Source organism: Schistocerca cancellata, chromosome 2 (assembly GCF_023864275.1).
Source record: "Schistocerca cancellata isolate TAMUIC-IGC-003103 chromosome 2, iqSchCanc2.1, whole genome shotgun sequence".
NCBI lineage: Eukaryota > Metazoa > Arthropoda > Insecta > Orthoptera > Acrididae > Schistocerca > Schistocerca cancellata.
This window is the reverse complement of record NC_064627.1, coordinates 940972376-940997869: the sequence shown is the minus strand read 5'-3', so window position 1 is coordinate 940997869 and position 25494 is coordinate 940972376. Positions and strand designations below refer to the sequence as shown.

Sequence of the window (25494 nt, the reverse complement as noted above, 5' to 3'; positions counted from 1 at the left end):
GACGGTCTCTGCCAGTCAACTGACGAGGTCGGCCTGTACGATTTTGTGCTGTACGTGTCCATTCACGTATCCACTTCACTGTAACATCGGAAACAGTGGACCTAGTGATCTTTAGGAGTGTGGAAATCTCACTTACAGACGTATGACACAATTGACGCCCGATCACCTGTAACGCTGGAAATGCATATCCTCCTATTTCCATCTATTGTACTATAAATTTGTTTTAATTATATTTTTGTTACCTGAATATATAACATTTCTGTGTCTTCGTATATTGTAATTGTTTTACTATTTGTATATATATATTTATGCATTTATGTCGATGTATAATTGGTTTGTTTCGTAAATATTATTTGTATATTTACGCTGGGTCTTGCCTAGGGAAAACTGCTATCGAACGATTACATCGATAGGTCGTGTGAAGAATCAAAGTGTGTAGGATCTTTGGGAGTGTTAACTCTGGCGCGTGGAGCGCGGGCAGAGAGAGTCTGGCTGGAGTAGCGAGTGGAGCAGGTGTGTTGTGTGAAGCTCCCGCGAGTTGCCGCGCTTTCGGGGTTTGGCAGCGTGTAATTGCGCTCGACTTGCGATGATAGTTTATGACATGGTGTCGCGGACGGGAAGCATTAGCTGGCGCACATCAAGAGCCCGTTTAGTCTGGTGACCGTGTCGAGAAGAAGGCGCGCCAACATCCAGCTTCTGCAACAGCGACGGCCGACAATGAGTGACTGTCGCAACCTCCTCGATCGACGGCTTCAAACCTTCAATCAACCAACAAAGAAGACTGGACGCACGTAAAGTTTTAGAACTGTATGGCAGACCTCAGCTTTTAAAACTGTTCAAATCACAAAATTACAGCAACGTAGCATGAACCTTTGTTGCTCATTGTCCCAGTTGCATTACCAAGCAGGGTCCCTTCCTTTTCCGAAATGAACCCGAGTGTCGTTGAAATTCAAACGCCAGCATTAAAGTAATATAGCTAATTCTATTTCACTGCTTTAATTTCAAAGTTCAGTTAAAATATTCATAGCTGGCTACAATATTCAGATTACACAAGCACAAATTAAGAGTGCGAGTTTTGTTACCATATTTTAGCTTACCTGTGACTGCAGCTCAGCTTGGTACGTACTAAATTTTACTATTGTTAATTGTTCAGACTCATTTAATTCAAGTTAAAAGTTAAATCTCTTCTTTCTAAATTGCGTAGATTCAAGTAGCTTTTGAAATGATTGTTGAGGTAGTCCAAGACTAACCGTATTTTACTGAATTTCGATGTGCTTCAGAAAGTAAGCTCACTATTAACTCCAGTCACTAAATTAACTTTAGATTTTCCGGTTTTATTAATTCTTTTGCTAAATTAAGTCAGGGTGTAGCGAAATTTATTACTTCTGACAAACTTTCAGTTTTCACACTACACGTGTCAACCTTCAGTTGCCACGCTTCTAGTGCTAATTATATGTGTAATAACCTTTATTTTTTCAGTTAATATAGTAATTGTCCTTAGGACTGGCGACCGTGATTTCCCCCAAATCTCAAATACCTAATTACCGCTAGTTAATTGTTAACGTAACGGCTGCACATTTACTTTCTTTATTAACTTTACCCCTATTTGAAAATTAATTTCCACCAGTTTCATTTGCATTTTTCCTTTCATTTAGATGTAACCCTTTCCTCCCTCTTTACCGACAGGTTAACTTCGGTGACGATTGCTTTTCCAAAATTCCCATTAGGTACACGCGGTCTAATTTTTCACTGTCATTAAGGTCGATAAGTGAGGGGGAGGTTACCCACCTGACCACGTTCGAAGTCCGTGAGATCGGCGTAGCGCCCCATTCTGCTCTCTCACGATATGTAATGACTACTGAGGCCGCTGATATGGAGTTTCTGGCGGTAGGTGACAGCACAATACACCTAATATGGAAAACATGTTTTGGAGGTGGTCGGATATTTCTGAACGTATAGTGTATAATAAGAAACTGTAAAACAAGCATATCGATCTTGGCAAATAAATTGGTAATTACGTTAGAAAGACTAAGCCGTTCATTTCTACATCTACATCTACATCCATACTCCGCAAGCCACTTGACGGTGTGTGGCGGAGGGTACCTTGAGTACCTCTATCGGTTCTCCCTTCTATTCCAGTCTCGTATTGTTCGTGGAAAGAAGGATTGTCGGTATGCTTCTGTGTGGGCTCTAAACTACCTGATTTTATTCTCATGGTCTCTTCGCGAGATATACGTAGGAGGGAGCAATATACTGCTTGACTCTTCGGTGAAGGTATGTTCTCGAAACGTTGACAAAAGCCCGTACTGAGCTACTGAGCGTCTCTCCTGCAGAGTCTTCCACTGGAGTTTATCTATCATCTCCGTAACGCTTTCGCGATTACTAAATGATCCTGTAACGAAGCGTGCTGCTCTCCGTTGGATCTTCTCTATATCTTCTATCAACCCTATCTGGTACGGATCCCACACTGCTGAGCAGTATTCAAGCAGTGGGCGAACAAGCGTACTGTAACCTACTTCCTTTGTTTTCGGCTTCCGACCATCAGTTCCGTATCTCAAAATACTTATCTCAGAAGCCGCTACCATGTTCATAAATGCGGCTCTTAAAGTGTGGGGTATCCGGCATTTGTAAGATGTGTCACGGAAGAATGAAAGCTGATGCTTACCATCAAGAGCAGCTACACGATAACGCGGGTTTAAAATGTTAGTGCGTTAAGCGTAACCTGTCCAGCGCGGCATAACGCTTAATTACTCACGGGTAAGGTTATGAAGTGATATCACGAAAGTGACGTCAGTGTTATGGAAGGCAAACGAATATTCGAATTTTTCGAGAGGGTTCTGGTGCAGTGCGTTTGTATGGGAACACTTTGTCCCGACGAATTATAAACTAATGATACTGTCTTTGACATCCTCATCAAGTCACACTGTCGGTAACGTCTAAAGAATTTGGTGACGTGGCCCCTTAACCGTAATAGAGCGGTATAATGAAAAGGAACGTATAGTTTTAAAGGCATTCATTATGTAATGCAACACATTTTTCCTCAGCAAATTTCAATTGCAAAATTGCAAAATTTGTTGTGAAACATCGTAGAATATTCCCACTTCAGCCCCTATAGTTTCGTGAATTTCCGATAGCTGGTGGCACTATACGCAACCTACAAAATGGCTTCTGTAACGGAGGTGCGTTCTACGCAGAGATATGTCATTGAGTTTCTTCTGGTGGAAAACCAGAGCACCGCAGATATATATCGGCACTTACAGAAATTCTATGGACACCTGGCAGTGAGCAAAAGCACGGTGAGTCGTTGGGCGAGGCGTCTGCCATCACCTCAAGGTCACGCAGACCTGTCCGACGTCTCGAGCGCTGCAATGTTGGAACGTGCGAAGACTGTCATTCGATTTGATCGACGGGTAACAATCAAACGCCTACACAACTGGACGTCTCTGTTGGTAGTGGTGACACACTCGTCCCCCAGTTCGGGTACTCAAAGGTGTGTGCGCGGTCGGTTCCTCGCCGCCTATGAGGAAGACCATAAACAACAACGAAGGACCATCAGTCCGGAACTGCATGCGCGTTACGAGACTGACCGTGACAATTTTTTGTCGAACATCGTCACAGGCGATGAAACATGGGTTCGTCACTTTGAACGGGAAACGAAACAGCAATCAACGGACAGGCGCCACACCACGTCTCCCCCGAAGAAAAAGTTCAAAGCCGCACACTCACCCGGTGAAGCCATGACGACGGTCTTCTGGGACTCCGAAAGTGTTATTCAGTTTTTTGACCTCCCCCAAAGAGCAACGATCAACTCTGAGGTGTACTGTGCTACCGTCAAGAAAAAGAAGAAACGACTTCAGCGGGTACGTCGCCAGTAATATACAAACGAGTCTCTCCTTCTCAATGACAAGGGAAGACCTGACAAAAGTTTGCACACCCAAGAGAAGCGCACAAAATTTCAATGGACTAGTGTTCCTCATCCACTCTTCGAGGGTAAGCCCAAAAGTAAGGTCTCCTTTTTTTTATAATTACAGAACTCTCTTTGTGTGGCAGTTGGTCACACTGTTATGAAGAGTGATTCTCACGCTGGTGCTTGGCTTGGCAGCCGTTGAGAATGGAGCTCCCGTTGAATGTTACCGCCAAGTGCGAACTGCGCGCAGTTATTCGGTTTTTGAATGCAAAGGGCACTGCGCCGATTGGAATCCATCGCCAGTTAACGGAACTGTATGGTGAGTCGTGCATGGATGTCAAAAATGTTCGTAAGTGGTGTAGAGAGTTTGCAGCTGGTCGGACCGAAATTAACGACGAACAAAGGAGCGGGAGACCGTCGATGTCTGAGGAGACTGTGTTGAAGGTTGAGAAAAGCATGCGTGAAGATCGGAGAATCACCTTGTATGATCTCTGCACGTTCGTTCCTGAGGTTTCCCGAAGCACCGCTCACAGAATTTTAACGGAAACATTGAACTACCGGAAGGTGTGCGCAAGATGGGTGCCACGCATGCTGACTGAGGACCACATGCGGCAACGAGTTGACGCCTCCCGCGCATTTCTTTACCTCCTTGCAACCCAACAGGACAACTTTCTGGACTCAATTGTCACGGGTGACGAATCCTGGGCACACCACTTTATACCTGAGAGCAAGCAACAATCACGCCAGTTCATAACTTTCTGAACAGCTTGGTGGCGAGCTAGTATGACATGGGCATACAAAAACTGCCACAACGTCTACAAACATGCATCGACGGAAATGGTGATTACGCCGAATAATAGCTAAATGTTCAGGCTGTAAACTGACGTAAACCATTGTAGAAATAAACAGGTCTATGTTCTTATAGGAGACCTTACTTTTGGGATTACCCTCGTACGTCTCGGATCTCGCACATTCCGACATCGTCTGTTTAGCCCAATGAAGGATGCCTTCTGCAGGAAACAGTACGTGCGTGGTGATGAGGTTCCTGATGAAGCAACGCGTTGACTCCGACGTCGACCTGCAGAATGGTACGACGCGGGCATGCAGCCCCTCTCAGTAACGTGCCGCAATGCCGTTGCACTGAACGGAGATTGTGCTGAAAAATAGGGTTTTGTAGCCGACAAAGCGGGGAGTAATTTGGTGTACAGGAATCCTGAATCAGACCAGTCTGGTTTCAATAAAAAATGTGTTCTCTCACGTATTAAGCGCCCCTCGCAGGAGCTAAATGTACTTAAATAATCATTTTTGGAAGGAAGTAAACTTCGTCATCGTGAACCCGTCGTTGGACGATTTAGAGAATCGATATTGGAGAATGACTGTACAACAACGTGCTGCGTTCAAAGCGGATTCGTCACGCAAGTCACAAGAATAACACGAGGGAGGTCAGAGCGTTCTCCATAACGGAATCAGATTGGTCACAAAGGGCAATGTGGGACACAAAGTGGCACCGTCAGGCTCTGATCAGTGGCGTGCAGGACGTTGTGTCTGCCTTAAGATTCGTCAGGAGTATTTTCTCTGGTATTTAGAAACATATTTTCCACTTTGTTCTTATGATGTGTTCACGTAGTCAGCTCTAACTAATACTGCTCATCACGTGCTTCACAAGACGCCAAATGTCAATTGAAATCGTCTGTCAGTCATGATTTTGTGGATACTGCAAGTGTGAAACGTCCCCTTAGAAAAATTTATGAATGACTGTGCTGATAAACCCCTACGTTATTTGCTTTTCAAACAGTTGAGCAAAAATGAACGTACTCAGACATTATTCTCTTTACTTATTCTGATCATCACTAAACTGAAACACAATATTTTTAGCGCAATGCAATCTGACTTTCAAAAATCCCTACAAAAGAATGGCCCTGACTAACAATAACCTATACCTTTCATGAATCACTTACCTCACAAAAATCTTGGTTACTCGAACTACTGCAATACAAAGAGCGCCACTACTGCCAGCTAAATAAAAGATGCAAACTACGGAAGGCACTAACTACTGATAGGCATAGTTAGCAAATGAAAGATTTTGATAAAGAACAAACAATGTATTTACCTAAACAGTGTTCAAATGTCATAATATATATCAGTTCATGACATCCAGTCTTACAAATTTACTGTCTCTGATGGACACACGTCCAGATCATCCGCTCTCAAAACTCCGCCATCTCTCTCCCCACCTCCACCACTGCTGGCGGCTCACCTCCAACTGCACAACGCTACTCGCTGTTAACAGCCAACTGCCCAACACTACAATAGCCAACAACAATGCAAACCAGCCACAGACTGCACACAGCACAGCCAGTGATTTTCATACGGAGCGCTACGTGGCGTTACCAATGAAAAACCTATACAGCCTACTTACATAGCAACCATGCTCCCCACAAAAAATTTTACAAATAGTTTTGGGCGATGACCAATACAGATTTGAAAAAAATTTTCATAATTACAATAACAAAGATATAAAATTCACACACTTATTGATACATTGTTGGTAAAACGCTAAAATTTTCTCACAGTCCATAAAGACAGTTCTGATCATTCATCACAGTAAAATTGCAGTGTTTCTTTTCTCTCAAAGTCTGAGCAGTAAAAGAAAATGCACACGGAAGTAGTGGATTTCCATACAGTCTTGAAGAAGTAGTGTTGTCCTTCCAACGGAAAGACAGTGCTGACTCTTGACATGCAGACAGGTAATGGGCCACAACAGAGCAAACCCACCGCAGAGTCAGTTGAAGTTTTGAAGAATATTGGTAGGTAGGTCGTCACAGAGCAGACCCACTGTAGTCCTGGTAGAGATTACGGTAGTGGTGGGCCACCAGAGGTGCAGACCCACTGCAGTCCTTGTAGAAACGGCCAGCAGCCATCTGTTGCGACTGTGCAGGTGCATAATCACCATTGAAGAGTCTTGCGGACAATATAGCAAGTCCATGAACTACCACTGTTGCACTCACAAAAAAAAATTTTTTTGAACGTCCTTAGCACCAGCAATGCTCTTAACCAGTCCCTTGCTGAATTATTAACACACGTGAAAGCACTAACAGTCACAACTTCTCACATACTGTGCATATATTATGACCAACAGAAATGTGTGCAGTGAAATGATATTTAATTTGAAGAAATGGTGTCTATACAATTATAAATTTACAACATAAGAATACAATTACAAAGGTACAAAATACATCATTAAAGAACATAACAGTACAGATCACATTTTTAGTAACACAGGCTTTACAAAAGAACAGAAATAAACATATACATCAGTGTTACAGGAATTATTACATAAGTAAATATATAAAATAATGAGAATAGTTTTCGAAACATTAATTTCACACATGAGCATTGATACAGAACAGAATTAATAAGTCTAAACATCTTCACAAAATAAATAACATATTATTAATGCAAATTATATTTGAGGATAACAGTATTCCTCATCATTGTGAATGTAGCTTAGTGCCAGAAAAATTCTACAACATAAATCTTATTAGCTAAACATATAAAGACAGGAAAAACACAAATACACAAGGGTACACAAACACCTAGCGGGATAATACAAAAGGAAAGGACAGGGTTCGTTTTTACTGTAATATTTGGTACTGCAGTCCAACCCAAAACTTCATTCCATAGATCTTTCCTCTTATTTCAACATTTGCTCCTGCAAAAAAAAAAAAAAAAAAAAAAAAAAAAAAAAAAAAAAAAAAAAAAAAAAACCTATCTAACCCTATTAAATAAATATTTCTCATTGTACAATACTCATTTTTTGCCCAAATCTTTTTCATATAACTTCTCAATGCATTCTTTCCCTAGTCTTCATAGTTAGTTTCTTATATAGTCTACCCCCTCTTAAGCTAACTTAAATCTACTGAGCTCAGAAATATATACTAAGGGACGAGGCAATGCAGCAACACACAACAAATTAACTCAAACAGCAATGAGAAAAAAATACAAATTGGCAAAGCTAGCAGCAGGAAATCTAAATTAGCAAAGCATATGCATCATTACAACTAATATGAGCCAATGTGCAGCAACAAGAAAAATAAATCAGTAGTAAAACTGGATTAACAGATTAATACAAAGTGAAATTTAATAGCACTATGCCTGGCAAGCAGCAGCAGCAGCAAATGCAATACCTTATACCTAAACATGACAAAGCTCAAGCAGAAAAATGTTAAAGAGAGTAAAGTCTGAGTACGTTCATTTTTGCTTGACTGTTTGAAAAGCAAATAACGTAGGGGTTTATCAGCACAGTAATTCATAAATTTTTCTAAGGGGACGTTTCATATGTCAGCCCTTAGCCGAGGATACCTCACTGGAATCTTCTGATTTTTTCTTGTAGTTTGTGTAATTAGTGTAGCTTTTGTTTATTGCTAGCGTGTAATTGTATAGAAAATCTCCTTTGTAGTTGCAGACTTTCATTGTTGTACAGTAAAACAGTTGTGGTATGCATGTACATTTGCACCAAGTATTTCGCAGCTGCGCTCGGGATTAACTAGATATTATTTTCAGTGCTATGTTAAAGTGTTTTCTTATTTTTGCTCTTCAAATTGTGCTTTTCTGTGTTATCGTGTGAAATATTGTGACAATTATGGCGTGTGAAAAACGTAATACTAGGCTCCAAAGTAAACTGAGAAATGACAGTGAAGACGTAAGCAGAGTGTTAGCGCCAACATGCAATGAATTAACTAATGTTCATCATAGTAATTTGGTAATTGTGCATAGAGAAATGGAGCGGGCGGCAAACAATGTATTTACCTTAATAGCGTTCAAAAGTCATAATATACATCAGTTCATGACATCAAGTCTTACAAATTTACTGTCTCTGATGGACACACGTCCAGATCATCTGCTCTCAAAACTCCGCCATCTCTCTCCCCACTTCCACCACTGCTGGCGGCTCACCTCCAACTGCACAACGCTACGCGCTCTTAACAGCCAACTGCCCAACACTACAATAGCCAACAACAATGCAAACCAGTCACAGACTGCACACAACACAGCCAGTGATTTTCATACAGAGCGCTACGTGGCGTTACCAATAAAAAACCTATACAGTCTACTTACAAGTGTCACCCTGTATTGTTTCAAACAAATGTTTAGCTTTCTACCAAACAATTCTTCATTTATGAGCGTTGTGGATCTGCTCCTCATTATTGTTCGTTATGTGGTCTTGTTGCTTCACCATTATGTGCATCTGTAGTCTCAGCATTTGTTAATCTGCAAGCAACATTTGTACACAAATGCCGAATTTTGCTGAAAAGTGACCCTGATAGGTGTAACAAAGGACATCTACATATTTTTAAATTCATTTGTACTCCGTTTCAACCGTCGGAGCAGGAGTACCGCCCCGTCGAATGACATTGCTGCGTGACAGTAGGCACATGAGCAGAAGCAGTATTCAGTCGTTACTGATGTACTCTGTCGACACAAGCTCAGACAAAAAGAAAAAACGGCGCACCACGAAAGAATTATCCGAATGGGACGGAAATCGGGGGATGTGGCGTACATGTACAGACAAAAAAATGCTTACAATTTCAAAAAAAAAAAAATGTGTGATTTATCCAACAGAAAGAGTTCCACAAACTGAGCAAGTCACTAACATGTTGGTCCACCTTTGCAACTAAACTAATCTTGGCACCGAGTAACTGAGTTCGATGTCCTCATGAGGGATATAGTGGCAAATTATGTTCAATTGGAGCGTTACATTTTCTAAATCCCAACGGGGTAGAAGGGCCCTGCCCCTAATGCTCCAAACGTTCTCGATTGGGAAGAGATCCGCCGACCTTGCAGGCCAACAACTCTCACCGTCTGCAGAATGGAATTACCTTGCCGAAATGTAAGCCCGGGATGGCTTTCCATGAAGGACAACAAAAAGGGACGTAGAATACGTAGAATATCGTCGACGTACCAAAATGGCTCTGAGCACTATGGGACTTAACTTGTGAGGTCATCAATCCCCTAGAACTTAGAACTACTTATATCTAACTAACCTAAGGACATCACAAACATCCATGCCCGAGGCAGGAATCGAACCTGCGACCGTAGCGGCCGCGTGGTTCCAGACTGTAGCGCCTAGAACCGCTCGGCCACTTCGGCCGGCTCGTCGACGTACCGCTGCATTGTAAGGGAGAGTTTCAGTGAGTTTGAACGAGGTTGTGTTACAGGGCTATGTGAAGCTCGACGTTTGTTCTGCAACAAGACTGTGCAGGAATGTAGCCACTGAACGTAATTGCTGGCAATGGTGGTCGCGAGATACGTACGGTCGCAAAAGACCGGGCTCCGGATGGCCAAGTGGCGCTACCGAGAGGGAAGATAGGGAAGATCACTGTATTCGGCGTTTCACTCTGGCGCATCGTAATGCATATGCTGCAGCAACCTGAGTAGCAGTTGGCACTTTACAAATCGGTTACTTCAAAGTCAGTTCCGAGCCAGAAGCCGTGTATTGTGTTTTCCACTGACCTCACACCACCGTCACTGGCGACTTCAATGGTGTCAAGCTAGAGTTCATTGGAGGACAACAGGGTCGAGGTCTGTTGTGATTTCTGACGAAAGCGGATTCTGCCTCGGCGACATTGGTGGCCGCCTCTTGGTTAGAAGGAGGCCAGTTAAGGTCCTGAAACCAACCTGTTTGCGTGATAGACACATTTCATCTACACCTGGAGCTATATGGTCTGGGATGTGATTTCGTATGACAACAGAAGCAACCTCTTGTCTATCTCACACACCCTGACTGCTAATTTATACGTCAGTCTGGTGAAGCGACCTGTTCTGCTACCATTATTGAGGAGCATATCAGGGGGGAGGGGGGGGTTCCAACAGGATAAAGCTCTCCCACATATCGCTGTTGTAACCCAACATATTCTACAGAATGTCGACATGTTGCCTCAGGCTTCTCGATCACCAGATCTGTCGCCAATCCAATACGTATGGGGAATCATCGGACGACAAATCCACGGTAATCACAAACAACATTAGCCGTCCTTGTATTGACCGAGAAAGTGTAACAGGCGTGGAACTACACCCCACAAACTGGCATCTGGCACCTGTAGACGACAGTGCGCGCACTTTGCGTGCTTTTACTCAAACATTCTGGTGGTTACATTCGTTATTTATGTGCCAACATTTCACATTTTCAATGTCGTATCTCGTACTCACATTAACACGTGATTTTGGAAATGTTAGCCACTTAAATATGTAATATAGACTAAGGTATTCCCGAAATTTCATTACTCTACTTCCGGCCGATGTGGCCAAGCGGTTCTAGGCGCTTAAGTCTGGAACGCGTGACCGCTACGGTCGCAGGTTCGCATCCTGCCTCGGGAGTGGATGTGTGTGATGTCCTTGGGTTAGTTAGGTTTAAGTACTTCTAAGTTCTAGGGCACTGATGACCTCAGAAGTTAAGTCCCATAGTGCTCAGAGCAATTTGCACCATTACTGTACATTCATTATTTTTTGGTGTCGAAATTTTTTCTCCGTCAGTGTTTATTGCCATTGTGCATAGTTTGTGGACGACTTCTTCTTTTTTTGTATGTCCTCCAACCCTGCAACGATTAATCGGCAATTTCATTTGACGACCAATCGGGTGGAGGAATGATCTAACAACATAGGTTTTAAATGGTCTTTCCAGAAATCTATTTGTGTCGATTTCAATCACCCCTGCTCTCTTTTTAACTGACGGACACTGTTCTCATTTGTAAGGAAAATATGAAATATCTGGAACTCACTTTTGATGAGAAGCTAATGTGCCTGCCACACTTTAAGGAACTAAACCTGAGACGTCTCAAGGTTTTTAACGTCCTTAAACGTGTCAGTTATAGGTCATGGGGAGCCGCAGAGCACGTCTTCTCCAACATTACTAGGCCTTTGTGCGACTCGGGCTTTCATAGAGGTGCCAGGTTTACGGATCAGCGAGGCCTTCGTTCCTCATAATGCTAGATGCGGGTATGAGGCTGTCAACTGGGGATTATCGCACGAGTCCAGTTGCTAGCCTTATCTCTGTATGTCAATGATGTGTCATCGGTTCTGACCTATTGCAAATATCATATGTATGCTGATGACCTTCAGTTGTATCTAAGAGCGAAACCAAGCAATCTTAAGAAAGCTATTGAAAATTTCAATACTGATCTTGATGCACTATCAAAATGGGCACAGGACATAGGAATAAAACTAAACCCATCTAAAACCCAAGCGGTACTTGTTGGTCACTTTAAGCTCATTAGCCCGAAACATCGGGAATCCGTACCATGTCTTATCCCAAATGGAAAAAATATTAACTTCTCTCCCTCAGCAAAGAGTTTGGGAGTAATAATAGATGAAAATTTAATTGGACAGAGCACGTAACTGCAGTACGTAAAAAAGCATCAGCATCCCCTTCGTGTACTACAAAAATATAAAAAACTCTTCCCTTTCGATCTGAAAAAGGAATTAGTACAAACGCTTATACTCCCAATCATTGACTACAGCGATATTATCCTACAAGGCCTCTCTCAGGAAATTTCGCGACGTCTGGAACTGGTCATGAATGCCTGCGTCCGATATATCTGTGGCGTTCGACTTTTTGATCACATTTCACCAGCATATGCAAAATTGTCCTAGCTGCGTGCAGACAAACGCAGAGATTTCCATACACTCTGTCTCATCTACTGCTTTATAAATGTACACTGTCCCTCATATCTCTCCTCGTCCTTAACGCTTATGTCGGAACAACATTACAGAAACACACTTCCCCATCATAATAAAATCCTCTCTGTTCCACTGCATCGCTGTCACCTTCTCCAAGTCCTTTACAGTAGCGAGAACCCGACTCTGGAATAACCTCCCTCGTTATGTTAGAGAACTTAAAAACACGTCCGGCTTCAAAAAACAGTTAATGACGTATCTACTTAAGCAACAGTAGTGCCTTCCTGTGTACATGAATGCACTTCACTTCATTACTTCCATCTTTCCCCCTCCTTAAATCTCCCTTCCCCAAAACTCGCTATACTAGTAAACATCTACTTTACACACCAAGATATTAATGTACATCTGCACAAATATTTGTGCTTATTGCCAATTTTTCTCATGTTTATGATTATTATTTGATTTTTTTACTGTTATTATTGTCGCTTTTATCATAATTTGTATGTATAGCACCTGTCGTAAAAATACTGCCAGCATTTACTTTATTAGGCCTTAGTCATTACTCTTTATTCATATTGTCACTAGAGTAATCTAATTTTCTTATTTAAAATATTCTTATGATGTAACTCTGATGTGTGAAATGCTGCATGTGTGAAACACTGGTCCGATGTAAGAGAGGGCCTGATGGCCCTAATCTGATCAGGTTAAATAAAGAAATAAATATAAAGAGGCTGGTGAGCTCCCCCTGTCTATTCGACGACTTCTCTCCGTGGTAGGCCAAGTATACAGGGCTTTGTCCGCTCAAAAATCACTAGCATCTGTCTCCGCTGCACAGTCGTCACAACGTTAAGACGCATCCTATGACATTTGGAATCTCAGTGTATAATGGGCGTGAAGAGCGTAAGATGTTGAGCGATCACTGTGAACGATACAAGGATACCGGATACTCGTGTGGGACGGCATTATCGCCACTTGAGCGAGTTAAAAAGGGACCTCATTGTGGGTGTTCATTCACCCCACAAGTGACATCGTGGAATATCCACATCTGTGCAGCATTCGGATGTGACAGTGGTCTGGTAATGGAAACGTAAATGTAGGCACACTTGTTGTCAAGGTTCCGGCCGATCACGTCAGATTACCAAAAGGAAGGATAGATATTGCGCACCAACTACACCAAAACCCCTTCATAGTTTTGCCTGCCTAACTGGGAACAAGTAATACTCTCCCTGCAACATTGTGCATCATTCTGCAACATTGGTCGGAGGCCAGCCACAGACAGACTAGTGTAATACAATTCCCTGCAAGAGTCCGCCGTTGACACCTTAACACGGCGGCTACTTTTGGAGTGGTGCCATGATTGAGAGAAGTAAACTGCCGATGTATGGCGCCGCATTGCGTTCAGTGATGAATCGCGGTTCTGCACTACCCCGGAAGACTATTATCAGAGAGTATAGCAGCGACCTGTGGAGAGATACCATTCTCCTATTGTTTTGAAGAGGAGAAGTGGTGTTAGTCCTGATGTCATGGTGTGGGGAGCTATAGGGTAAGACTTCAGGTTATGACTGGTAGTGATTGAGGTAATTGACGGCACACTGGTGTGAGACAGTAATCCTGCATCACCATATATTACCTCTCAGCTGACAGTACCGTGGTGTCATTTTTCAACGGGACAGTGCTCGTCGGTTCGTGGCACGTGTCTCTACGACGAAGTGATGTTAGGTACAGGTACTTCCGTGGACAACAGAATCTCCAGATCTGACAAAGTTGAACAAGTATAGAGCCACCTTGGACGTCAACTCTGTCCAATTATGAATACGAGGGGGTCCTAAAAGAAACCGGATTGTTGTCATAAAAAATTTAATGATGAACCTTTTTACAAAATTACTTCAGTCACCTTCGAAATACTCTCCATTACATGCGATGCACTTGTCAAGTCTCTTTTCCCACTGTTGGAAGCTTGTTTGGAACTCTTCAAGTTTGATATTGTCCAGTGTCCTTTGCGAAGCTGTTTTTACCGACTCCACATCGTCATAACGCTCCCCTTTTAGCATTTTTTTTTCATTCGTGGAAATAGGAAAAAGTCGTACGGAGCTAGGTCCGGTGAATACGGAGCGTGAGGAACGACAGACCACCTCTGAGATGCCAAATAGTGGGTCACTCGTAAGGCCGTGTGTGCTGGAGCGTTGTCGTGATGCAGAAACCAGTCACCTGATCGCCAAAGTTCCGGGCGTTTCCTCCTCACATCCTCTCGCAGACGCCTTAAAACATCCAAGTAAAAGTGCTGGTTAACAGTCTGGCCAGGGGGTACGAATTCCCGATGCACAATTCCACGAACATCAAAAAAGACAATGATCATCGTCTTCACATTTGACCTCATTTGCCTTCCTTTTTTTGGTCTGGGAGAGTTGGGAGTCCTTCACTGGTTTGACGCTTGCTGGGTTTCTGGGTCATACCTGTAACACCAACTCTCATCCCCTGTAATGACTTTGTTCAAGAAGTTTTGATCACGTGCAATCTCTGTTTTCAAGTCATGACACACATTCATGTGGATGGTTTTTTGCTCCTGTATGAGAAGGCGCGGAACAAATTTAGCAGCAACACGTCTCATGTGCAAATCCTCACTCAAAATCCGCTGGCACGAGCTCCAACTGATTCCTGTCTCTGCTGAAATTTGGTCGATCGTTTGGCGACGATGCTCGTTGATCTTTTGGTGGACCTTTTCAATGCCCTCCTCATTTCGCGATGTTGAAGGGCATCCAGAACGAGCTTGGTCTTCAACACTCATCTCACCACGTTTAAAGCGCCCAAACCACTCGAAAACCTGTGTGCGGCTAATAGCGTCCTCCTGGAAAGTTTCCTGAAGCATTTGGTGTGTCTCCATTGCAGTTTTTTAAAGCAGGAAACAAAGTTTCACACACACTCTTTGCTCTTTAAAAGTTGCCATAACCACTTCGCAGAGGTAACCCGCCAATAGTCAGAGAAACACGATACCACACTTGCACGTTCAGCTCTACACTGACGCCGTCTGCACAGCTGTTTCATGAAGATCTCTACTAACACCATCTAGCGTGAAAACCCTGCACTACGTCTACGAGTGGCAGCGCCCTCGGAGTCCGGGTTCTTTTGGGTCCCCCCTCGTATACAGGATATCAAGGACCTGTCAGAACACTTATGGATCGGCTTTCCTCGGGAGAGGATATAATGGCTTTATGACACCATCACAACTGTATGAGTGCATGCATCCAGGCAAGAGAGGGTTCTGTGATTGTACAGCTGCGATACTAATACAAGAGAGTTTAGCACAAAATGGCTAGGTATTCATACTTTTCAGGCGGTGCTTACTTGGGTGCCTTCTGGCAAGTAAGCTAATCATATCCAAGGAAGCCACTGTGGAAAAGCTGCCGCCATCTTCTGTTCAGATACTGCTGTGTCAGCTGTTTCCCCACATCACCAAGTAAGCTCGCCTTGCAACGTTGCAATGGACTTTATTGTATTTTGTAAGACGTAACATTTGCGCTTGCCTCTGGCTGGTGCTGCTACAATCTACTTCTTACTCTGTGTGTTTATGAACAGATGTGGTAGGTGTGCTATATTGCCCTCATCTGTGACAAGACCCGGTACCGTCGGTCACTTTAAACTAGATTACCATAATTGTGAGGAGGAAACGCAATTATAAATTCTCTGGCGACTGCACCTGTTTGCTCTGGTCCACTTTTACCCAAAATTATTTTCATCATTACTTTCTCTTACACAGTACGTCGTCTAAGCCCCGCCACTTTCTTCTAGCTTACCTTGCTGTTGCAGTTTCCTCTACTGCCTCCTAGGCTCTGGGAATCCAGATCACTGAGATTTGAACAATGCTTGGTCCGAACTTTGTCTCGTTGTTTACTGCTTTTTAATGTAAATAAGGGCTAAGTTTTACGTAATAAATGTCACCACAGTACCTGGTGTAATTTTGCTCAATGTGGTTTCTCTTTGGTACTCTCCCTGTGTTTATCCGTATGCTGCATCAATGTCTCTATGGAGAATCGTCCATCCTGCTCGTTAATGAGTTCGTCTACAGACTGAATTAACTAGGTGAGTCTAGCCGGCCTCAGTGGTAGAGCGGTTCTAGGCACTTCAGTCTGGAACCGCACGACCGTTACGGTCGCAGGTTCGAATCCTGCCTTGGGCATGGATGTGTGTGATGTCCTTAGGTTAGTCAGGTTTAAGTAGTTCTCCAAGTTCTAGGGGGCTGATGACCTCTGATGTTAAGTCCCATAGTGCTCAGAGCCATTTGAACCATTTGCTAAAGTCTGATTCAACATAGCTATATTCGCTCCTGGTAATGCCTCCATATGTTCCTCTGGCCAACATAACAGAGGCTATCAAATGTTCAGATAGGTTACTCCGAAAGTTGTTGCAGATGGACGGAAGGTTGGTTCTACTAACAGAAACAACGTCCCGGTTATCAATAATCCACTTCCATCTGGCTCAAACCTTATCACTGTCTTCTCTGTTTTCTGACCCAACAGCTTCACTGCTCAGAAGTTCTGACTTTCTCTCACTGTTTGAATTAGCAGTAACCTCATCTCTGTAACACTTCTGCTGCTCCTTCTGCTTCTTCAATTTCCGCATACCTGCTCTTGTCCTTTGAACCGTTACACATTTACCCTGACGACCCCTCAACATCTCCTACTTAATGGGATATTGTGGGTGCAGCAACATTGGTACCATGACTGTTCTCCTGCTACTGGAAAGAAAAATGAATTATACTCCTATAATCACCTTGTGTTGATGCAGATAATTTTTGGTACAGACTGTTACTAGTTTTAAGAAACTTTAAGTCAGTTTCAATGTTTGTTGGGCTGTCATTGTGTGCTATTACAACCCAAGAAACACTGAAACTGTCTTAAAGATTCTTAAAGTTAGTAACAGTGTATACCAACAGTTATCAATAGAAGAAAACTGTCACATCCTAAAATCAGTGGCCCATAGAAAGAAGGAACTAAACGAATACACTTCACTGTGCAATAAAACCCTCTTTGCCACAACTGATGAACTATATAAATAACACTCAAACCAAAACTTCATACGATCAGCCCTCAGAAATAAATTTCCCTCTTCTCCACACTGCGCAACTCATTCACTCTAGATGCCTTTCCACAGAAACATCTCTCTCTCTCTCTCTCTCTCTCTCTCTTTCTCTCTGTCTCTCTCTGTCTCTCTCTGTCTCCCTCTCTCTCTCTCCTCATCCTTCCCCCCCCCCCCCTACGCACACACGAAACCAAACACGATAAATGCCAACAACGCTTCATATCTGCGCGCTTTACCCGGACAAACATGCCACGAAACAAATGACTACTACACAGCCACAACAACAAGCAGTAGCGACGAAAACACTGTGCAAGTTTGAAAAATGGAAGAAAATGCCTAGGAAATGACAAAAGTGGTAGACATCAGGGTGTTACCACACCACAAACAAAGGAGACAAACGCCACAACATCAAAAGCGTTAAGTAACGTGCAAAATAAGGCGATACATACTCATTTTCGTTCCGACATGTATAATAAATAAAAATAAAAACTGGTGTTAGACAAGGTGATGGTTTATCACCTTTACCGTTTAACTGTGTTCTAGAAAAAATTGTAAGGATCTGGAATTTGGAGCTAAAAATTACAAAATTGAACCAATAACTCTGGGAAGGAAAAGAAATGGAATTAAGGTAACTGCATGGATTTTGCGGATGATTTCGCAATATTTTCAGAAAACCTGACAGAAGCAGTTACTCAAATAAATATTCTGGAAAAATTAGCAAACAGAACTGGTCTGAAAATTTCAGCCGAAAAAACAAAATTCATGAGAGATATAAAAAATGCACCAAAATACATAGAAACACAAATAGGTAAAATAGAGCGAGTAAATAAATTTAAATATCTTGGAAAAACTATGCAACAGAATGGACTAGAAAAATCGGCAATAGATGTAAGAATTAACAAAATGGAAAGGGCATATGGTTTGACCAAAAATACACTCCTGGAAATAAGAACACATTGACACCGGTGTGTCAGACCCACCATACTTGCTCCGGACACTGCGAGAGGGCTGTACAAGCAATGATCACACGCACGGCACAGCGGACACACCAGGAACCGCGGTGTTGGCCGTCGAATGGCGCTAGCTGCGCAGCATTTGTGCACCGCCGCCGTCAGTGTCAGCCAGTTTGCCGTGGCATACGGAGCTCCATCGCAGTCTTTAACACTGGTAGCATGCCGCGACAGCGTGGACATGAACCGTATGTGCAGTTGACGGACTTTGAGCGAGGGCGTATAGTGGGCATGCGGGAGGCCGGGTGGACGTACCGCCGAATTGCTCAACACGTGGGGCGTGAGGTCTCCACAGTACATCGATGTTGTCGCCAGTGGTCGGCGGAAGGTGCACGTGCCCGTCGACCTGGGACCGGACCGTAGCGACGCACGGATGCACGCCAAGACCGTAGGATCCTACGCAGTGCCGTAGGGGACCGCACCGCCACTTCCCAGCAAATTAGGGACACTGTTGCTCCTGGGGTATCGGCGAGGACCATTCGCAACCGTCTCCATGAAGCTGGGCTACGGTCCCGCACACCGTTAGGCCGTCTTCCGCTCACGCCCCAACATCGTGCAGCCCGCCTCCAGTGGTGTCGCGACAGGCGTGAATGGAGGGACGAATGGAGACGTGTCGTCTTCAGCGATGAGAGTCGCTTCTGCCTTGGTGCCAATGATGGTCGTATGCGTGTTTGGCGCCGTGCAGGTGAGCGCCACAATCAGGACTGCATACGACCGAGGCACACAGGGCCAACACCCGGCATCATGGTGTGGGGAGCGATCTCCTACACTGGCCGTACACCACTGGTGATCGTCGAGGGGACACTGAATAGTGCACGGTACATCCAAACCGTCATCGAACCCATCGTTCTACCATTCCTAGACCGGCAAGGGAACTTGCTGTTCCAACAGGACAATGCACGTCCGCATGTATCCCGTGCCAGCCAACGTGCTCTAGAAGGTGTAAGTCAACTACCCTGGCCAGCAAGATCTCCGGATCTGTCCCCCATTGAGCATGTTTGGGACTGGATGAAGCGTCGTCTCACGCGGTCTGCACGTCCAGCACGAACGCTGGTCCAGCTGAGGCGCCAGGTGGAAATGGCATGGCAAGCTGTTCCACAGGACTACATCCAGCATCTCTACGATCGTCTCCATCGGAGAATATCAGCCTGCATTGCTGCGAAAGGTGGATATACACTGTACTAGTGCCGACATTGTGCATGCTCTGTTGCCTGTGTCTATGTGCCTGTGGTTCTGTCAGTGTGATCATGTGATGTATCTGACCCCAGGAATGTGTAAATAAAGTTTCCCCTTCCTGGGACAATGAATTCACGGTGTTCTTATTTCAATTTCCAGGAGTGTATTTACAACAAGAAATGTATATCTAGAAAAACAAAACTAAAACACTACACCACAATGGTACGACCAGAATGTTTATATGGATTTGAATGCCTAACGATGAACTATAAGATGGACAATCTAGACGCACTGGAAAGAAGGATTATTAGCAAAATAATGGGTGCAATGAAAACTGCAGATGGTTGGAAAATAAGAAGTAACGAGGAGATCTACAAAAATATAGAGAAGATATCTAAAGTAATGGCCAAACGAAGATTAACCTTTTTTGGACATCTCTACCGAATGGATGGAAATAGAGTAACAAAACAAATACTCCTATATTTCTGGAAGAAGAAATTGGCAATAACATAGATTACAGAAGTAAGAAAGGATCTTGAAAGAAACAACATCATAGAATGAGAAATAGCAGAAAGAAATCGTTTTAAAAACAAAATACTAAATTTGGAAGGCTTTCAAAGCAGAAGAAATAAAAATTCGGGAACAACATGTACAACATGTACAGAAGAAAGGAAGACTTCATGGGAAGAAAATGAGGGAATACTGGAAAAATAGGAAACAACAACAAAGGAAGAAGAGGAACTGAAGTTGTTAACGTGATCCTAGTTGGTCAATACGATTGTATATATATCGCTATCTGCAGACCCACAGTCATCAACATAAACATTCAGTAGCTTCATGTAAGGTATGTAAATTAAAGCATAGACCCACCACTTTTTCACAGTAAGCTATAAAACAAGAAATTTAGACATACTGATAATAAACAGTATACAGTGCATAAGCCCAGTAATACATAACTCATCAGTGAACTATAAACAAAATATGTATACTATTTGACAGCAATTACTTCATTCACAAAGGTAAATATTCTGTACCAAATGTCTTCTCTAAACGTTAATATATAATAACAGTTTTTCAGAAAGGAAATCTTCCACGGAAGATGGCAAAAAAGAAAAGTGCCAAAACATCTCTGGGTAAAACAAATTTCAAAGCTGTCTCTCATAAGGCGGAATTCCTCATCCAATGAAATATAATCCTTTGCTCGATCGGTCCTTTATTCTACTCCGATGACGATCAGCAGCCCGGCTGCTTCCTGCGTCATTTTGTCTTCTGAGGTGCTTAACCTGAGGGCAGGGAGACCCACTACCCCTTCCTCCACCCCCCCCCCCCAAAGGTCGATGTTGCCCCGCAGCAGTTCATAATGCATACCCTATACCTCATGCTAGCCTTGTACGTAGCAAACACAAAACGTAAAGCTACTCTTATCTCCTACGCTTCAACACGTATGGGCTGATTCTCACTGGTTCGTCCAATAATTACCGATCGCTCTCCTATACTCCATCTTCACTTTTACCTTATATTACAAATCCATAAATCGTTATTGGTTCGTCCAATACTTCTCGCTCGCTCTCCTATATCCCATCTTCACTTTTCCCTTATAATATAAATCCATAAATCGAGCAATTTCTTGCGGACTCTCTCACAATGCTTTCATACGTCCTATACAGGTATGTGCAACTGTCGTCCACATCAGCAGCTAAATCTTGATGTTCAGAGATGACATAGTTTCCACAATTAGATAATGCCCTTGATACTTTGGGGAACTTTTTTTCGTCTTCACCTTTGGCGTATAAGAAGTCGATCACATTACCCATTGACCATCCTTGTACTGCGGCATTCTTGCTGTATGGCTCACTGTTTCTTCTTGCATTTCTAGCACCCTGGTATTAGTGTTGATCACCCTATTCCGTATTTCCCTTATTACTCTCATGAACTGTTTAACGGGTTCTCCTGTTTTACTCTACTTGTTTTTTAGCATGTAGAATGGCGATGGTATCTTATGACCACATAAAACCTCAAAAGGTGACAATACTGCATTCCTGTGCTGCTTTGCGTTGTACACTGAGACGATATACCTTAAATAAACATCGTAATCGGAATGTTGTGAGTCCCCATAGCATCATAGCATCTGCCCACTAGTTCTGTGCACTAGTTTGTTCTTCCATTATCCTGAGGGTGTAAAGGACTTGTCCTCAGTTTTTTCACAGCAAATGCTTACGCAAATGCTTGAACAAATTCGTCATAAAGTTGGTTCCCAGTTCTGTCAATATCGTGTCAGGCGGCATGAACTTCTGTGTCAAACTGTTCGCTAGCACTGGCAGCACTATTAATTGTGAGTACATTTTTATACCCTGCAGTTGTTTTGTTGAAAGGACCTAAAACATTAATGCTGAGCGACTGAAACGGTGGTAATGGTTCAGAGAACTTGCAGTGGTGCTCTTGTCCGGCACATATCCCCTCTTTGTGCCCACTGTTTGTTACTCCATACATATTGGTCCACGTTAGACTTCCTAATCTTCACCATTACCTCTCTGCTATTCTGCTGTTAATGGAACTACATCCCCATCACCTGATAACACATGATCATCCTTTTACTGCAACACTCTGTTTCTCGACTTTGCAAGCACCACCACCTTTGGTACCAACTTAGTTTCTCTCCACAGAAACCCATCCTGTATACAAAACTGTTACTGTTGACTAAACTGCTTACATTCACTATTTGCCTACTGTGCCGTCTGCTATTCGTCACCTTCGATTTGTAACAGTATTATTTTTCTACTTTATGTGTCTGCATTCAACGTTTTTTTACCTGATTTGTGTACGACCTTAGATTCAAACTCGTTCACTTGTACCGCACATCATGTCAACCTACTAGATGGTACCTGCAAACCACAGAAACCACTGCAATCCTGCGTGATCCGTATCACTCGAGACTTTTTTCTATAAAGACAACACTAGAAGTAGGTGATCCCATAGATTAGGCTTAACATTTCTTTTTCTATCGTGGAGTAATTATTCTCTGCTGAGTTAATTTGCCTTGATATATAGGCCACCAGGTGTTCTTTCAAATCTCTTACTTGAGACAACACACAATCATGAAATTACAATGAAATCTATACTATTACCTACTTACAGGCGTTGATAAATGAATCATGCATGATTCCGACCGGTGTTAGGCGAGCAGTGGTAGTTTTATCTGGTGCCTTCAGTTTTATATTTTATGGAAAGAACGACCATGAGAGCAGTTTTTTATTATTTTTATTGGTTGCGACAATGATTTTATCAGATGGTCTGCCTCATATGCCATGATGTCCATATGGTTTTATAAATGTTAATCCACGTTTCAGATCTGATGATGGCACCTTCAGAGTGCTGAAACCGGTCATCTAATAGACGATTGAATCGATCGTGGTTTTTCAATTATTTTAAAGTGCATATTAGTATCTCATTGCTTTTGTCACCTCCGTATAAACAATTTACGAGTAATACTCCAATTTCGGTAACTTCTGGTTGCCGTCTCGTGTGTTGTGAAACGTGGCTTCCAATTCACATCTAGAAGATTCAATGGTGGATGCCCTACAAAGTGAACTGTAAACTGCGCCTCAGCTGCTGCAGTCGTAGTGAGACGTTACGGTCCGCAGCTCGTGGTCGTGCGGTAGCGTTCTCGCTTCCCGCGCCCGGGTTCCCGGGTTCGATTCCCGGCGGGGTCACGGATTTTCGCTGCCTCGTGATGACTGCGTATTGTGTGATGTCCTTAGGTTAGTTAGGTTTAAGTAGTTCTAAGTTCTAGGGGACTGATGACCATAGATGTTAAGTCCCATAGTGCTCAGAGGCATTTGAACCACTTTTTGAGACGTTACGGTTGTGCCCGCCCGCTGCGACAGGTGGGCGTGGTGTCGTGGTGCATGATGTGCGCCGACCGCAGGCCGGGCGTGTACGCGCGCGTCGACACGCAGCTGGCGTGGCTGCTGCAGGTCATCTCCGGGGCGCCTCCGGTGCTGCCGCTGCCGGGGGCCGCGCTCTGCGCCGCCTGGACGCTGGCGGCGGCCGCCCTCTCTTGGCGGTGACGGCGCTTACCGGCACCACGCCGACGACCACCGCCGCGCATCGTCCTTTAGGGTCACGCTGGTGCCCGAACGATCGTGATTTTGGAAACGTGTACAGTCTCTACTTCCACATCTATTAAACTGATTCTGCGCTGCGCGTTTCGACAAAAAATATATATCTGCTGCCTCTTTATTACTCGACAGTAGAGCTGCCCATTGCGAGAAATAACGTGACTAGATACTAACCTGACTAGAGCCCGTCACATTAGATTAGATTAGATCAGTACTTGTTCCGTAGATCATGAATACGACACTTCGTAATGATGTGGAACGTGTCAGGTTAATAAAATGTGCCTATACAAGATATCAGGCAACGGCCTTGCCGCAGTGGATACACCGGTTCCTATGAAATCACCGAAGTTAAGCGCTGTCGGGTGTGGCCGGCACTTGGATGGGTGACCATCCAGCCGCCATGCGCTGTTGCCATTTTTCGGGGTGCACTCAGCCTCGTGATGCCAATTGAGGAGCTACTCGACCGAATAGTAGCGGCTCTGGTCAAAGAAAACCATCAAAACGACCGGGAGAACGGTGTGCTGACCACACGCCCCTCCTATCCGCATCCTCAACTGAGGACGACACGGCGGTCGGATGGTCCCGATGGGCCACTTGTGGCCTGAGGACGGAGTTCAACACAAGATATTACATTATACAAAATATTACATGACATTCAGTTTTTTGTGGGTGTTGGTGAAATTACCCACTTACTATATCAAAAAATTCATCTAATGAGTAGAAGGAGTTGCCATTAAGAAATTCTTTTAATTTCCTTTTAAATGCTATATGGCTATTTGTCAGACTTTTGATGCTATTCGGTAAGTGACCAAAGACTTTTGTGGCAGCATAATTTACCCCCTTCTGAGCCAAAGTTAGATTTAACCTTCAGTAGTGAAGATCATCCTTTCTCGTAGTGTTGTATCCATGTACACTGCTATTACTTCTGAATTCGTTCGGATTGTTGACAACAAATTTAATTTAAAAGTGTTCTTCTTCTGTCCGTTTTTCGCGCCGCTGTTTTCAAAGTCAATAACTCACTGCATCTCTGACGGCGCTTCGACAATAAACAAGTTACGTGACAGGTCGTTCACCTTTTACATTCTCGCAACATTATTTGCTAACTGTAGCTGTTGCCGAGCGACTGCTCGATTAGTGAATGATTTAAAATGATAAGGCAATCACATAATGTTACATGTCCTACCCTATGCGCTGCACTACGAAGCGGTTTAACAGTTATCTTTCCTCAATGCAGTTTCAAAATGGATCATTCAAGGTTAATTAAACTGATTTTTCACAAAACGTTTCTTGAGCTGCACTTTAAATAAAGCCGAAACTCTTTCTTAGTTAACTTTTTCCCCATATTACATCTTCCAAACATAAGTACAGTATTTTTTTTTCAGAGAATAAAGTTCGGTGATCCTTCTAATCTCATATATACTCTGAACAAAGTGAGAACGATACACTATTCTCTCCCTCACTTATAGGTTAAAACAAGCAAACGAATTCCAATGTACTCTTTTACTCTCTTAGGATTGTATTGTATTTTACTTTT

At 43.3% G+C, this 25494-nt stretch overlaps 1 protein-coding gene across 1 annotated transcript in view; it reads left to right on the top strand.

The window, feature by feature from the left end:
- The window catches only part of LOC126159996 (transmembrane protease serine 9-like), an 84193-nt gene extending 60284 nt beyond the window's left edge, over positions 1 to 23909 (top strand). The window contains exon 4 of the mRNA XM_049916806.1: positions 23727 to 23909. Within this exon, the coding sequence (XP_049772763.1) occupies positions 23727 to 23909 (183 nt within the window). The remainder of the gene's footprint in view (positions 1 to 23726) is intronic.
- The last annotated feature ends 1585 nt before the right edge of the window (positions 23910 to 25494 follow it).